The sequence below is a fragment of the Saccopteryx leptura genome, chromosome 6 (genome assembly GCF_036850995.1).
Source record: "Saccopteryx leptura isolate mSacLep1 chromosome 6, mSacLep1_pri_phased_curated, whole genome shotgun sequence".
Classification (NCBI taxonomy): Eukaryota; Metazoa; Chordata; class Mammalia; order Chiroptera; family Emballonuridae; genus Saccopteryx; species Saccopteryx leptura.
In genome coordinates this window covers 123955261-123972748 of record NC_089508.1, presented here as the reverse complement: position 1 = coordinate 123972748, position 17488 = coordinate 123955261, and the positions used below count along the sequence as shown (strand labels likewise).

General features: G+C 38.1%; 1 protein-coding gene across 4 annotated transcripts in view; it reads left to right on the top strand.

Annotated features, from left to right (window-relative positions):
• Positions 1-17488, top strand: part of UACA (uveal autoantigen with coiled-coil domains and ankyrin repeats) — a 106143-nt gene that overhangs the window by 75138 nt on the left and 13517 nt on the right. For all 4 annotated transcript variants that reach the window (XM_066387927.1, XM_066387930.1, XM_066387928.1 and 1 more), the window contains exons 10-15: positions 1973-2041; positions 3548-3655; positions 4183-4215; positions 4705-4803; positions 15540-15576; positions 16718-16770. In XM_066387927.1, the coding sequence (XP_066244024.1) occupies positions 1973-2041; positions 3548-3655; positions 4183-4215; positions 4705-4803; positions 15540-15576; positions 16718-16770 (399 nt within the window). The remainder of the gene's footprint in view (positions 1-1972; positions 2042-3547; positions 3656-4182; positions 4216-4704; positions 4804-15539; positions 15577-16717; positions 16771-17488) is intronic.

Below are 17488 nucleotides of genomic sequence, written 5' to 3'. Positions count from 1 at the left end.
ACGAGGTGACAGTGAAGTTTGAACAGATCTGAAGGAGATGAGGGGGCCGCCGGGCTCTGTGGGTGGTGCCTTGTGGAGAGAGGAGAGGGATCAGGACCGAGCCAAGCCCCTGATGGGGGAGCACTGCAGGGACAGGAGTGTGTGCACTTCACGGAGCAGGTATCCAGGCGCAGGCCATCAGGGGCCCTCTGAAGGTAAGTAAGGCAGTGGATGACGGGGCTGGTAGACTGGCCAGGTCCACAGGAAGAACAGCCCTGTGGTAGATGGAAAGAGGCTGTACATAAGAAACGATGACATCAGATCATTTACAGCAAAATGGTGGGATCTTGATAACATTATAAGGAGTGAAATAAGTAAATCAGAAAAAAACAAGAACTACATGATTCCATACATTGGTGGACATAAAAATGAGACTAAGAGACATGGACAAGAGTGTGGTGGTTACCAGGGGTGGGGGGAGGGAGGACAGGGGGAGAGTTAGGGGGAGGGGGAGGGGCACAGAGAACTAGATAGAGGGTGGCGAAGGACAATCTGACTTTGGACGAGGGGTATGCAACATAATTTAATGACAAAATAACCTAGACATGTTTTCTTTGAATATATGTACCCTGATTTATTAATGTCATCCCATTACCATTAATAAAAATTTATTTAAAAAAAAAAAAAAAAAAAAAAAAGAAAGAGGCTGTAAATGTAGTTTGGGCCAAATTGTAGATACAGGTGATCTTCTTAATGGGAAGCTGTCCCTCTAATTCTAAACCCAAACTCTTTGTTAGAATGATAGTTTAAACACTTGATTAAACAAAACTCAACAAATAATATAGAACATAAAAAATTATCTTGGGAAATTAAAGCATTAGCTTTTTTTTTAACTTTCAAATAGGAAGAAAGAAATAGCTTTCTAAACTATTATGTGAGTTTAAAGGTCAGTTTGGGCAAGGAAAGGAGGTAGTTTGTTCTCTTGTTTAATAATTGTGTTTTTATTAAAGCAGATCTCTAAGCTAGAGTACAGTTTCAAAGCAGTAAGTGTACAAAACACATACCCAAGCAAGTCTTTAGAGATCTTTTGTGTAGCTCAGGCCAGAGGGCCGGCTGCCTCTTCCTTACCACACCCCTAGGTGTTTTATTTCATCAGTCCTCAGAGAAAGAAATAATTTCCATATTCTCTTTCAACATTCTGTATCTTCCCCCCCTCCTTGTTTTTTGTTTTTTTTTTTTTCATTTTTTTTTTTCTCTGAAGCTGGAAACGGGGAGAGACAGTCAGACAGACTCCCGCATGCGCCCGACCGGGATCCACCCGGCACGCCCACCAAGGGCTACGCTCTGCCCACCAGGGGGCGATAATCTGCCCATCCTGGGGGTCGCCATGTTGCGACCAGAGCCACTCTAGCGCCTGAGGCAGAGGACACAGAGCCATCCCCAGCGCCCGGGCCATCTTTGCTCCAATGGAGCCTTGGCTGCGGGAGGGGAAGAGAGAGACAGAGAGGAAAGCGCGGCGGAGGGGTGGAGAAGCAAATGGGCGCTTCTCCTATGTGCCCTGGCCGGGAATCGAACCCGGGTCCTCCGCACGCTAGGCCGACGCTCTACCGCTGAGCCAACCGGCCAGGGCCCCCCCTCCTTGTTTTAAAGACTAAATCCTTCCTTTGGGAATGGTTAATGATGCTTTATGATACAACTCTAGTTTTCTGTCTAGTACAAATCCTCTCTTTCAGAATTTGGTGACTTTAGTACCAATAAGGATTTTAAATTGTGTTATTTTTTTCAGTATTTTAAAATAAATTATATTTGATTTATTTAAAACCAAAGGTGCTTTCAGTTCGGAGTTGCAAATGGAAACACTGCTGCCTGGTGTTACGTGCACCAAAGTTTAATGTTGGATAAACTGAGTCACTCATGGGGCCTGCTGCCTGTTGAGGAAAATGTGCATTTCTGTATTCTCATACTTGCCAACCTTTGTTCTCTTTTACCAAAGCGAGCTTTGCCGCACATGCTAGAGGAAGTAAATATGAAGCCAAATCAGAGGAAGCATCAGAGTATTCAGGTAAAAGGGAAAAAATATGTACCTTTCTTTGTGAAGAATTGCAGTGTTTTTTGTAGTGAGGTCGGGGAGGAAGAGGGAGCAAAATGGGAAGGAGTTAGTGGGGGAGCCGAGGGCTTGTTCTGTTCTGTGATTCCATTCTCTTGTCTAGACCTCCGGAAAGAATTGACTTTTGATGTGAATGTTTGGGGTGGTATTATCTTACAGGAAGTATTGCTTTAATATATATTAGGAAGCAAATAATTTAACAACTTTATATAACTTTTTGTTCATTTAAATATAAATATATCTGTTTTGGGCCATAAATGATAAATTGCTGTTCATTTTAGGTAACTAATTATAGTGATAAAATGATGGTTGTTAATGTAAATAGAATAAAATCTGGACTTCTGAAAGTGTTTTTATTTTGATTAAGAAAAATAATTTTGGCCTGACCTGTGGTGGTGTAGTGGATAAAGTATTGACCTGGAACACTGAGGTTCGAAACCCTGGGCTTGCCTAGTCAAGGCACATATGGGAGTTGATGCTTCCTGTTCCTCCCCCTTCTCTCTCTCTCTCTCTCTCTCTCTCTGCTCTCTAAAATGAATAAATAAAATCTTAAAAGAAAAACACCTTTAAAAATTTTTCTTAATTATACAGCATTTTGCCTTTAAGTTTGTTAAAATGTTCATAAAATAATTAGTACATGGATTATGTTGACAGAAGATACCATAATTGAATGGTTTATCTTACAACTGAAATAAAAGTTGAATAGCTGTTTTTCATATGCTAGAACAAAATTATTTTATATGGGTTTTATGGTTTACTTTGTAGTGATAAGAAGGTGAAATAGGCCCTGGCTGGGTAGCTCAGTTGGTTAGAGCATCGTCCTGATACACCAAGGTTGCAGGTTTGATCCCCAGTCAGGGCACATACAAGAGTCACCCAATGAGTGCATAAATAAGTGAAATAACAAGTTGATGTTTCAGTCTCTCTCTCTCTCTCTCTCTCTCTTTCTCCCTTTCTCCCTTCCTCTTTTTCTCTAAAAATCAATATATAAAAATAAATTAAAAAATGAAAACGCAAAATATACAGTGTTAAGTTGAAGCCTTAAATGTGTTTTTCAGAGCATTGAAATGATTATCAGTTTAACACAGCATTAGAATAGTTTTGTAAACCCAAGAGGGTTAAACAAAAGTTAAAACGGCATATTCTGCTGCCTTCTATTTCCAAATGATGCTTTTACTTTTTTATTAGTATCATGATGGTTTGCTGTCTTGTATATACTTATATTCATTGGATATAATAAGACTGTAATTTTCTATATTGTTTCTAATCTATGGCCTTAAATCATTTGAATGTCATTGAAATTATTGTGTCATTATAGTTAAAGTCCTTTTATATATGCATAGTCCTTTTGTATATGGTAGCAAATGGCTTTTTAAAATTTCTTCCATAAAAAAAAAATTTTCTTCCATAAGAATCGCTCTTTTAAGGTTGGTCTAGTACCTGTTATCTTTACTATTTAAGGATCTGGAGATTGAAAATGGAGATTTGAAAGAGAGGTTGAGAAAAATTCAGCAAGAACAGAGAATATTACTGGATAAAGTCAATGGTTTACAACTACAGTTAAATGAGGTAAATGATCTGCATAATAAAAAAAAGCCAAAATTATTTTGCTATCAGTAATCACTGTTGATAATAAATTGCTAATAGTCACCTGTCAGATCAAGTCAGGGTGCTCGGTGCTAAAGGAGCTAAAATCGAATCATTGCCCAAAGAAAGTTCTCTTACTGGGACGCTTGCCCAAAGCTTCTCTGTTCAGTATAAGAACAGAGAATACTGTTGGTATGTGATAGTTACACAGGACTGAACTATAGCTGGGACTGTGGATTGAAGAGGAAGGAGTAGACAGAAAATGTGAAGAGGAAGAACAGGTGGAAGTTGATAATTGATGAGTTCTCAGAAGAATCAAAAGAGCTTCTGCCCCTGGAGAGTGAGAAGAGTGAGTGACAGCTCAGAGGCGGCTGTGGTACTTAGACATTAGGAGCAGGGCCTTCCTTGTTTCCGCTCTTAAAGACACGTGCCAGTTTTTGTAAAGACAGTTGCAAGCTCAAGTCTTTTAACAAACTTTCAAGAATGAAAATACATTTTTTTTTATTTAGGAAGTCATGGTTGCTGATGATCTGGAAAGTGAGGTAGGCTGATAAACTCTACTTTAAAGCTGTGAAGTGTTACGCAAAGTGAAGATGATATTGCAGTAGAGAGAGGATTAAGTCCTGAACTGATTTGGACACCAAGATCCTATTTCTGGCTATTGCTCCAAGGGAAAAGCAAAACCTACACATGGCTGGAAAAGTGTGTTTTGAGAATAGTGACCTGGATTATTGTTGGCATTTTGTTATGACCCCTGAATATCTAATTTTCTGCGAAGCTTTTCATGAGGAAATGTAAAATTCTAAATATTTTAAAGAAAATATCTAAGACAATTTTATATTATTGTATGTATTATATATTTTATTAGTATATTTATAGAAATTTCTAATTATACTAATAGTTAAAAAAGTTAGAGAACTCATTAACTGTAGTCCTCAGAATAATTCTAACTTGTGTTTCCTGAAACACATTTTTAACGCAATTTCAAGCCCTGTGTAATTTTGTCCTGTGTTTGTCCTTTTCCATTTCAGAAGGAAAAGCTGAAGTCCCTTTTGGCAGCTAAAGAAAAGCAACATGAAGAAAGCTTAAGAACTATTGAGGCTCTGAAAAATAGATATAAATATTTTGAGGTATAGAAGGCTTAAATAAATTATTTCACATAACTCATAACACGTAGTGTTAAAGGGCTTGGAGTTGGACTTGAATCTGTTATTATGCTTTCTTTTGTAGTTTAAATAAATTAGACTTGTCAGTTTTTTTATTTAAAATTCCTGAGCTTGTTACCTTTTGGCAAAATTGGAGTAATTGCACCTTTTTGAGAGTTGTAAAGATTAAATGCCGTCATTGAAACTGACCAGCCAATTCAGGTCTAGTTTCTCCTCCCCAACCTTCCTCATTGTCCATCCTTACCACTTTTAAACTTTGTGTTTTTACCTGTACATTTGCAATGAGTGTGATGGCAATAACAACAAAGCATCGTGTCAGTGAATAATGGTATTTTCAGGATTGTCTTAGAAAGAATTTCATACATTATGTGGATTAAATAGAATGTACTGTTTTGTGAAGAATAACGCTCAGATGATATACTCATCTCTGGTTGGACCAGCTAACTTTTTCTCCAAGGCCATGTTTTTATAAAAAAAAATCTTTCTTATTGAAATATTAAAAAAGTACGCATGCTCCAAAACCTCCTCACACTTGCTCCTGTCACTACCCACTCTCTTTGCAGCCAGGTGACCCCTTTTCTCACTTCTAACTGCGTGGATTCATTTTACAAGGCCATGATACGTATTTTATAAATGCCACTCATCACTAGGATCACTGAAAAGGGTGGCTTGTTCAGCATGAATCTTTATCTTTACTGCAGAAGATAGCTCCAAAGTACATAATAAAAGTAATTTTTTTTGTTTTGATTTTTCTTTGATTTTATTTTTCAATTATAATTGGCATTCAGTATGACTTTATATTAGTTTTAGGTATATAGCATAGTGGTTAGACAATTCTGTAATTTTCGAACTGGGCCCCCTGATGATTCAAGTGTCCACCTGGCACAATATATAGTATTTACAATATTATTGACTGTGTTCCCTGTGCTGGGGATTTGCATCCCATTAACTGTTTTGTAGCTACCAATTTGTATATACTTCTTAATCCTTTCACTTTTTCACCCAACCTCCCATCCCCCTTGCTCTTTGGAATCATCAGTCTGTTCTCCGTATTTATGACTGTTTCTGTTTTGTTTGTTGTTTAATTTTGTTCTTTAGACTTCACATATACATGCAACCATATGGTATTTTGTCTTTTTCTGTCTGACTTATTTCACTTAGCCCAGTACCCAGTTCCATCCATGTTGTCATAATTGGTAACATTTCGTTCTTTTTTATGGCTGAGTCATATTCTATTGTATATATGTACTACATCATTGTTATCCACTCATCTACTCATGGGCACTGGGGCTATTCTCAGATCTTGGCTATCATAAACAATGCTGCAGTGAACATAGAGGTGCATTTTTTTTTTAATTAGTCTTTCACGTTTCTTCAGATATATTCCCTGAAGTGGAATCCCTGGTCATAAGGTAGTTATTTTTTTTTAATTTTTTGAGGAATCTACACACTGTTTTCCATAGTGGCTGCATCAGTCTGCCTTCCCACCAGCAGTGCACAATGAGGGCTCCCCCTTATCCACATCCTCACCAATATTTGTTTGTTGATTTATTGGTGATAGCCATTCTGACAGGTGAGAGGTGATATCTCATTGTGGTTTTAATTTGTATTTCTCTGATGATTAATAACATTGAGCATCTTTTCATTCTATTGGCCATCTGTATGTTTTCTTTGGAGAAGTACCAATGCAGGTCCCCTACCCTTTTTTAAATTAGATTGGTTTTTTTTTGGTGTTGAGTTGTATAAGTTACAAGTTTTGGCTCCTAACCCCTTGTCTGATGTATCATTGGCAAATATCTTCTTCCAGAGGGTTGTTTGCTTTTTAATGTTATTGATGGTTTCCTTTGCTGGGAAAAAACTCTTAGTTTAATATAGTCTTATTTATTTTTTCTTTTGTTTCCCCTTCCCCAAGGAAACATGTCAGAAAATATACTACTAAGAGATATGTCAGAGATTTTATTGCCCATGTTTTCTTCTAGGAGTTTTATGGTTTCAAGTCTTTACATTTAAGTCTTTAATCCATTTTGAGTTTATTCTTGTAAATCGTGTAAGAACGTAGTCTGGTTTCATTTTTTAATTTTTTTTGTATGTATCTGTCCAATTTTCTCAATGACATTTATTGAATAGACTGTCTTTACCCCAATGTATGTTCTTGCCGTCTTTGTCATATACTAATTGACTATACAGATGTGGGCTTATTTCTGGGCTCTCTGTTCTGTTCCATTGATCTGTGTATCTGTTTTTATAGCAGTACCATACTGATTTGATTACTATAGACTTGTATTATAGTTTGATATCAGGTAACATGACACCTCCAATTTTGTTTTTCTTAAGATTGCTGTGGCTCTTCAGGATCTTCTCTGGTTCCGTATAAATTTTTGGATTATTTTTTCTAGTTCTGTGAAAAATGCCATTGGCATTTTGATAGGAATTGCATTGAATCTGTAGATTGCTTTGGATAGTATAGATATTTTAATGATATTAATTCTTCCTATTTATGAACATGGCATATACTATCATCTATTTGTATTTTCTTTTTTTTTTTTTACAGAAACAGAGAGAGAGTCAGAGAGAGGGACAGACAGGAACAGACAGACAGGAACGAAGGGAGATGAGAAGCATCAATCATTAGTTTTTTGTTGTGACACCTTAGTTCTTCATTGATTGCTTTCTCATATGTGCCTTGACCGTGGGCCTTCAACAGACTGAGTGACCCCTTGCTCAAGCCAGCGACGTTGGGTCCAAGCTGGTGAGCTTTGCTCAAACCATATGAGCCCACAGTCAAGCTGATGACCTCAGGGTCTCAAACCTCGGTCCTCCGCATCCCAGTCTGACACTCTATCCACTGTGCCACCACCTGGTCAAGCTTCTTTCTTTTTTTAAAATTTTTTTTTTATTTTTGTAAGAGGAGAGGAGGCAGAAAGACAAACTCCTGCATGCGCCCTGACTGAGATCCACCTGGCAAGCCCAGTAGGGGGTGATATGCTCCCCCTCTGGGGCTTGCTCATTGCTCAGCAACTGAGCTCTAATTAGCGCCTGAGGCAGAGGCCATGGAGCCATCCTCAGTGCCCAGGGCCAACGCACTCCAAGCGAGCCATGACTGCAGGAGGGAGGGAGGGAGAGAGAGAGAGAGAGAGAGAGAGAGAAGCACAAAGGGGAGGGATAGAGAAGGAGATGGTCGCTTCTCCTGTGCTAGGAATAGAACTCGGGACATCCAATGCTCTACCACTGAGCCAAACAGCCAGGGCTTATTTGTATTTTCTTAAATTTCTTCCTTTAGTGTCTTATAACATTTTGAGTGTAGATCTTTGACTTTTTGTTTAACTTTATTCCTAGGTATTTTATTTTTTTGATGCAATTGTAAGTGCAATTGTTTTCTTAATTTCTCTTTCTGATACAGTACTTCATTTTTAGTGAATAAAAATGCAGCCAATTTCTAAATATTTATTTTGTTTCTTGCTACTTTACTGAATCAATTATCAGTGTTAGTAATTTTTGGTAGAGTCTTTAGGGGTTTTTATATCTATCATGTAATGTGCAAATAACTACTGTTTTACTTTTTTCTTTCCAATTTGGGTGCCTTTCTTTTTTTTTTTTCCTTCTCTGATTCCTGTGGCTAGGACTTCCAATATTATGTTGAATAAAAGTGGTGAAAGTCAACATCTCTGTTTTATTTTTGATCTTTTTCTTTCTTTTTTAAATGAGAGAAGGGGAGATAGTGAGAAAGACTCATGCATGCACCCTGACTGGGATCTACCCGGCAACCCTCATCTGGGGCCAATACTCAAATCAACCGAGCTGTCCTCAGCACCTGAGGCTGACGCTTGGACCAAGTGAGCCATCCTCAGAGCCTAGGGTTGACTCTTGAACCAATGGAGCCACTGGCTATGGAAGGGAAGAGGGAGAGGAGGAGGAGAGAGAAGAAAGGAAGGAAAGGGCAAGAAGCAAATGGCTGCTTCTCTTGTGTGCTGTGACTGGGAATTGAACCCAGGATATCCATATGCTGGGCCGACTCTCAATCCACTGAGCCAACTGGCCAGGATGTTATTCTTGATCTTAAGGAAAACACTTTTAGCTTTTCCCCATTGAATATGATGTTATCTGTGGGTTTGTCATATATGGCCTTCATTATGTTGAGTTATGTTCCCTCTCTTTTCACTTTGCTTAGAGCTTTTATCATAAGTGGATGGTAGATTTTGTCAAATTCTTTTTCTGCATCTATTGATATGATCATATGCTTTTTATCCTTCATTTTGTTTAAGTGGTTTGTCATGTTAATTGATTTGCAGTTATTGAACCAACCCTGCATCCCGGAAATAAATTCCACTTACCATGGTGTATGATCTTTTTTATGTATTCCTGGATTCAGTTTGCTAATATATTGCTGAGGATTTTTGCATCTGTGTTCATCAGGGATATTGGTTTATAATTTTTTTGCTAATGTTCTTGTCTGGCCTTAGAATCAAGATAATGCTGGCCTCATAAAATGAGCTTGAGAGCCTATCCTTTTCTTGAATTTTTTGGAATAATTTGAGAAGGGTAGGTTTTAATTCTTCTTTGGTAAATTTGTGAACCCACCCAGTCCAGTACTTTGTTTGTTGGGAGTTTATGGATTATTGATTTGATTTTGTTGGTTGTAAATGGTCTGTTCAGATTTTCTGTTTCTTCTTGATTCAGTCTTGGAAGATTGTATGTTTCTTGGAATTTATTAATTTTTTTTCAGACTATCCAGTTTGTTGGCATACAGTTGTTTATAGTATTTTCTTATAATCTTTTATATTTCTGTGGTGTCAGTTGTAACTTCTTAATTATGATTTTATTTATTTGTGGAGTCTCTTTTTTTTCTTGATGAGTCTGATCAAAGGTTTATCAAACTTGTTTATGTTTTCAAAGAATCAGCTCTTGATTTCATTGATTTTTTTGTGTTGGTTTTTCAGATTCTATTTTGTTTATTTCCACTCTGATGTTTATTATTTTTTCCCATCTATGTACTTTGGGCTTTGTTTGTTCTGTTTCTAGTTTCTTTAGGTACAAGATTAGATTGTTTATTTAAAATTTTTCATGTGTCATGAAGTAGGACTGTATTCTATGAATTCTCCTGTTAGGACTGCTCTCACTGTGTCTCACAGATTTTGGGTTGTTGTACTTTTCATTTTCATTTGTCTCAGGGTATCTTTTGATTTATTTCTTGATCTCATTGCTGAGTAACATGTTATTTAGTTTCCATATATTTATGTGTTTTTCAGTTTTCTTATTTTAATTGATTTCTAGTTTCATACTATTTCTTTTATTAAGTAAGAGGAGGGGAGGCAGGGAGGCAGAGAAGATAGACTCTTGCATGCGCCTGGACTGGGATCTATGCAGCAAGTCCACTAGGGGGCAGTGCTCTGCCCATCTGTGACCACTGCTCCATTGCTCTGAACGGAGCTATTTTAGTGCCTGAGGTGAGACCATGGAGCTTTCCTCAGCACCTGGGGCCAAGTTACTCAAACCATTCAACCCATTGCTGCAGGAGGGGAAGAGAGAGAGAGAAGGAATGAAGGGAGAGGGTGAAGGAGCAGATGGTCACTTCTCCTGTGTGCCCTGACCAAGAATCAAACCCAGGACTTCCACATGCTGGGCCAACACTCTACCGCTGAACCAACTGACCAGGGCAGTTTCATACTATTGTGGTCAAAGAATATGCTTGATATGATTTCAGTCTTCTTAAATTTATTTGGACTTGTTTTGTGGCCTAATTTCTCATCTATCCTGAAAAACATTCCATGTACACTAAAAAAGAATGTATATATTCTGCTACTTTAGGATGAAATGCTCTGAAAATATCAATTAAATCCATCTGATCTAATGTATCATTTAAGGCTGCTGTTTCCCTTTTGATTTTTTTTGTCTGGAAGATCTATCCATTGATGTCATTGGGGTGGTTAAACCCCCTGCTATAGTTGTATTACTGGCAGTCTCTCCCTTTATATCCATTAATATATGTAGGTGCTCCTATGTTGCATGCATAAATGTTTACAATGGTTTATCCTCCTATTTAAATTGTTGTCTTTATCATTATGTAGTGTCCTTCTTCGAGTGTTATTATAGCCTTTAAATAAAGTGATTTTTTCATTGCCATTTGCATGGACTATCTTTTTTCCATCCCTTTATATTCAGTCTACATCGTCTTTCAATTTGAAGTGCATTTGTTTTAGACACCTTATGTATGGGTCTAGTTTTCTTATCTATTCAGCTGCCCTATGTTATTTGGGGTTTTTTAACCATTTACACTTAAAGTGATCACTGATAGGTATGTAGTTGTTGATGCTTTATTATTCATATTTATATTTCTTTTTTTCCCTTTATCTTAAGTCCCTTTAACATTTCTTGTAACATTGGTTTGGTGACTATGAACTCCTTTAGTTTTTCTTGTCTGGGAAGCACTTTATCTCATCTTCAATTTTAAATATTAGCTTTACTGGGTAGGTCCTTGATTTTTATCACTTTATATCACTTTGAATATTTCATGCCCATCCCTTCTGGCTTGATGTTCTTCTCTTGAGAAATCAGCTGACAGTCTTATGGGAGCTTCCTTGTAGGTGATTAACTGTCTTTCTCTTGTTGCTTTTGAGATTCTCTTTGTCTTTATCCTTTGCCATTTTAATTATGATGTGTCTTGGTGTGGGCCTTTTTGGGTTCATCTTGTTTGAGACTCTGTGCTTTCTGGACTATTGTATCCTTTCCCTTCACCACGTTTGGGAAGTTTTGAGTCATTATTTCTTCACATAGGTTCTCAACCTCTTGCTCTCTTTCTTCTTATTCTGGTACCCCTATAATGTGGGTGTGTGTATGCTCAGTGTTGTCCCAGGAGCCCCTCAATCTATCCTTATTTTTCTTATTGAAACAAATTTTTTTCCTTTTTGCTTCTCTGATTGTTTTCTGCACCCTTGTCTTTCAAATTACTGATTTGATCCTCTGCTTTCTGCTGTTGATTCCTTCTAGTATATTCTTCATTTCTGTTATTGTTTTCTCCAGTCTGACTTGTTATTTTTTATGGCTTCTGTGTCCTTTTTTATGCTTGCTATCAAGTTTTCACTGAGTTCCTTGACCATCCTTATAACCATTGTTTGAACTCTGTATCAGGTAGATTGCTTGCCTCCATTTTGTTTATTATTTCTTCTGCTTCTGTGTTTGTTTCTATTTATTAGGTAGATCTGTTATGCCTCCTAGTTGTCAGGGTGGCCTTATGTAGTAGGTGTCTTGTGTGACCCAGTGGCAACCTTTCTGGTCACCTGATCTAGGTGCTCCAAGTATGTGGGTTATGTGTTTGCTCCTGTGTAGTTAAGCATTGGTTGCTTTTGACACATCCATGGATGGGGTCGATGCTCAGGCTGTCTGGCTATGAAGATTGGCCGTGACCACAGTGTACAAGCTGCTAGGCAGGGGCTGACCCCATAGAACAGAATCTGTCCCAGCAGAATCTGGTGCCTGCTGAGACTGCCCTTCGGGTTTGCCACTTACGGAGCTGGTTGTGTAGTGCTCTGTTATGGTCTGAAGCCATCACATGGTGTGTTGGTTCTTAGACCTTTGGAGAAGAACACTGGTATAGCTTAATGTCAGGTGCTGCCTGTGACCACGCCCAGAGCTACCTGTTAGGAGACACAAAGCAGTGCATGATTGGTAGCCACTTGTGCTGGGCCTAGGTGTGCGTGGGAGGTGCCAAGCTGTGAACTGAGGCCAGCTGCCACCCATACCCAAGGCACCCTGAGACCTTTTACCACCGGTTGGTTGTCTGCAAGGCTCAGCAAGTGAAAGAGCCTGAGGTGGTACGCATCTTGGGTAAGGCAATTCTCAGTGAGTCACCAGGGAGATATGAGTGATGTTCATCAGATTGATACAGCTTCACACTCAGTGATTTGCTGGATCTGAGGCAACTCAATGAAAGTCTCAGGGTACATCAAGGGCAGCTATCACCCCTGGGGCCTGCAGACTTTTGTGATGGGGTCTTAGGGAGTTGACAGGTTGGAGCTAGTAGAATTCATCAGGCTAATACAGATTAGGATTTGGCTTTATAAAGAGAGGGCTCAACAAAGGTACCTGTCAGCCAGTAGGAAAATGGTCCTTGCCTTGAAGCAGTACAACTCAGTTTTTCCCTGTGTTATCTCAGCACCCTCAGAGCTCAATCAGAATTTCTTGAAAGTTTTGTAAGACAGACTGCAGTGCAGACCCAAGTTTGTTACAGCAGACAGGGTCTTAGGTGGTGTACAAGTGGGGTGGGGTGGGGCCTCAGGGAGTCATCAGGGTGCAGCTAGTGTAGCTCACCATGTAATGCCAATTTGGGGGAAGGCCCAACCCAGGAAAGGTAGCGGCCTTGGGCTAGGTGGGAGGAGGACTTCTCCTCTGACCTTTGTGCTTTCCCTCTGACCCTTGTGTTGACATTACTCAGTCTCCCCATGTATGACTGCTGGAATTTAGGGTGAGTGCTTGCGACTTAGTTTCTGTGCTGGCCCTTTAAGAGGATGCCTGGTCTTCCATCAGCCTTCCGTGTCACCCAGGTAGATAGAATACCTGCTGATTTTCACATCCAGATGTTTTGTGGGCTCCTCTTCCAGGCTGGGAAGTCCAGCATGGGGCTGAGGGCACTTGCTCCTTAGGGTGGACCTTTGAGCTGAGATATCCCTCCCAATTCACAACCACCTTACATGGCTATGGGGCCAGCCCATTTCATGTCTCTGCCCCTCCTGCCAGTCTCAATATGGCTTCTGTAAATCCTTAGTTATAGGTGTTCTGTTCAGGTAGTCCTCAGATGGCTGTTTAGGTGGAGTGTTCTATAATCAGTTGTACTTATAGTGAGGCACAGCATGATCTGCCCATGAGGGGTTTACAGTAGTAAGTGGCAGAGCCAGAACTCAAACCTAGTCAATCTGGCTTCTTTGTGCTCTTCACTACTGCACTAATTCCATGCTCAGAATCGCTTGGATGAGAAAATACACATATGTATATGTGCCCTCCGAAGTGTTCTTCCAACTTGGCACCAGTAATTGGGTACTATTTATGTATTACTTTTCTCCTGACTCATCTGTTAAGAATAAAATATTTTGCTATAGCTTTAGACAAAATTATAGAGTCAGCTCAGTAACTTTCAGTGAGGTTATAATAAACTATAGAAAAATAACATTTTTTCTTATAAAAACAATACATACATGTTTTAGAAAAATTAGAAAATGTAGTTAAACTAAAAGCAGAAAATGAGCATTTCTGTAATCCAGCACTCCTAGCACCTGACTGATATACTTTCAGACCTCTTCTTTGTGCATACCTTGTTACATGCACATGTAACGATTGCAAATATTGTATACCCTGTTTTGTAACTTTTTTCACTCAATATAATGGAGACATTCTGTCCAGTTAGTACATAATTGTTAAGATAAATTCTTATACTAGAAGTGATTTTTCATTTTCAAAAAGAAAAGTACAGAGCCCACTTTGTGTGTGACTCAGTATTTATGAAAGCAGCCATACAAACTGAGAATTCACCCTTTACAACATTGGATCTTCTCTGCTGTATTATCTCACATGCTTAAACCCTTCCGAAACTGCCAACAGAAGTGCTGTTATGTGTAATACTTAATGTGTAGGCATTTCCCTTATGCTTATAGAAAAAAATACAGGGAAATAGGGATATTTTAGAATGAGGCTAATTTTGTTATGTTGAAAGTATTCATTTTTATTCGCATAATCAAGAAAAGGTAATAAACCCAAATTAAGTTTTTAGAAACCCTTAGGCTCATCAGCCTCTCATCCACCACACATTTATAAGTCCATTTATTAGCTATTGCCAACTCTAGTATTAAATATTACATAGGACAAGAAGCTTAACTAGTGTTTACATACATATTTCCATACCTTTGGGGCAGTGAGGATTAGTGGAGGTGGCATTAATTTATAGAACCATGGCCCATTTTTGCTGTGGTCACCTATATCAGAGTTTGACACACAGCTATTAGTAGTCATCACACATATACAAACATGAACTACACCTGCATATCTTCACTCTTGAAGGTATAATGTTTTAAATTATATGTTAGGTTTCTTTGCATTTGGCTTACTTGGAGAAAGGAGCAATCCAAATATATTTTGATTCAGAGTACCTGAGGTTTCTCTGTTCTCCTTTTCTTGATGTATTGATGGGTTTATTATCGATTGTGGGTCTTCGCCTCAATTTCATTTCCTGCTCTCTGTATGCTTTTGCCTTCAAAAGTAATGGGGAGTCTATAAATTGTGAAAGAAGAGCTTCACACTAATTGTTCATAGTCAATGAAGTAGGGTTCCCACTTCCAGCAGTAGGAACCTCATGTGGCGCAAATGTGCTCTTTCCTTAGAGGAAAAGCAGCAGCAAAGAATATGCATTGAAAGTTATTTCAATTTATTCTGAGCTCACTTTGTTTTTACTTTTGACCAATAAAATTTTTCTGTGAAACACTTGGCTGCTTTTATTAAAATGTTTAGTGAATTAGTTTATTCCCAGCTGATCTCTAATTGTTGTTATTGTCTTTGTGGGTTCTAGTTAGAATAATACCTCTCAGGAGAAAAAAAAAAAGGGATGACGAAAATGTGGTTTTAATGACTGGCTCAGTTAAAGCTGAAATACATATAAAATACAACAAAAATGAAGTGGTATTCACCGAAAATGTTTTCATTTATGCTTCTGATTTCAGAGTGATCACGTAGGATCAGGAAGTCATTTCAGTAGCCGTAAGTACAAAAATGTCGATTATCAGTACCATTCACCCAGTTTAAGCAAAGAAGAATGTTTGTGCCTCTTTATTTTGTCGGACTGTATATGCCACACCTACTGCTGAACCTCATCTAACTCCTCGCATGTGAGCCTCAGTTCACGTCCTGGCGCAGCCTCTGACGTGAGATCTGCTTGATGATGTGCTGACTTTTCTTAACACCTGCTTTAAAACTGTATAATATGAATGACCCATTTTGCCTTATTGGTTAGAAAACATTTATCTTGTGATATTTGGCACTTGTTTTTTTTACTATGGAAATAAACATAGTTTTCTGATCTGGGGAAATCTTTGGATCTAGTCTCAATGTAGGTAATAATTTTTAAATTAGAAGTTCGATAAACAATTTTTTTTTAGGTGAGAGGAGGAAAGATAGATTCCCGTATGCGCACTGACTGGGATCCACTTGGCAACCCCATCTTGGGCCAATGCTGAGTACCGAGCTATTTTTAGTGCCTGAGGCTGATGCACTCCAATGGAGGTATCCTCAGCACCCAGGACCGCACTTGAAACAATCTAGCCACTGGCTGTAGGAGGGAAAGAGAGAGAGAGGGGGAGAGGGAGTGGGGAAAAAGCAGATGGTTGCTTCTCCTGTGTGCCCTGACCAGGAATCAAACCCAGGATATCCATGTGCTGGGCCAATGCTCTATCCACTGAGGCACTGCCCAGCGCCAACAGCTTTTCATTTTAATACTACATAATTAATCTTCACTTTTGTTTATTATTTTCCAATTTTAAACAGTTTTTTTAGAATATTTTTTGCTTCCCAGTGAATATTAATATCCTATAGATTGTAAAACACCATATTTATTTTGACCGATTATAAGATACATGTTTTATAATAATCATGTAGATTATTAAGCCTAACAGTGTTGTGTATTTCTGAAAGTGAACATATCGTCTATTCAGAACAAGATACTTCCCTTTTGTACAAAGAAAAAAGCAAAACTATGGCTATTTTAGAATAGGGATCATTTTATACAGTAACTCATGCTTCTCTTTTTTTTGAAAAATAAAGGAATATTAATAACACCAAATGAATACTTAGCCTACTTTGGTGAGGATATTGAAGCTGATATCATTTACTTGGATTTATTTAGGAAAAGAAGATGTGCTTCTTAAACAAGGTCAAATGTACCTGACAGACTCACAGGTAATACTGTTTTTTAATGAAAAATGTTATTAAAAATATTTTTACCTTTTGAAAAATAACAACTTGCATATTTATGAAGAATATATACACTGTATATGGTTTTAGTATAAAAGAATTGGTATTGAATTCTTTAGTTTAATAAAAACAGATCTTATTGTTTCTGGTGCCCCCTAGCGTGTTTTTGATGACAGTAGTTTAAATAAGAGATTGGAATTACCATTTCGTGGTCTTCACAGTAAGCCTCTGTTACAGCAGATGGTTAACTCTTCATGTTTTCCCATAAAAAGGGGAAGATGAAATGAATAATTAAAAAGTCTTTTTTTTTGGCTTTGAAATACGTTCTTTCCTTGCTTTCAAATATACTGTGCTTTAGAAATTTACCTCAAAAATAAAGCTTCCAAAAGGAAGTGTTGTCTTTTTTTTTACTTATCTGTCAGTTTTAGTTTCCAGTGGAAACATGGTTTGCATTTCTAGTACCTCCTGTGGGCTGCAGAACTGACACACATTGGGGCTTTAAGGGCTGTTTTACATGCCCCCATCTGTAGGTAGAGGGAATTAGTGTACACAATGTCAAATCACTTTAAGCTGGAGACGTCTAATATTCTAAGTTGAGAGAATGGATATCCTTCAACTGAGTAACATTTCAGAAAATCAGAAAATATTTTATTGTAATTAAATGAGTATGGAGATTGTGCAGGTATATAAGTAACTTGGTAGT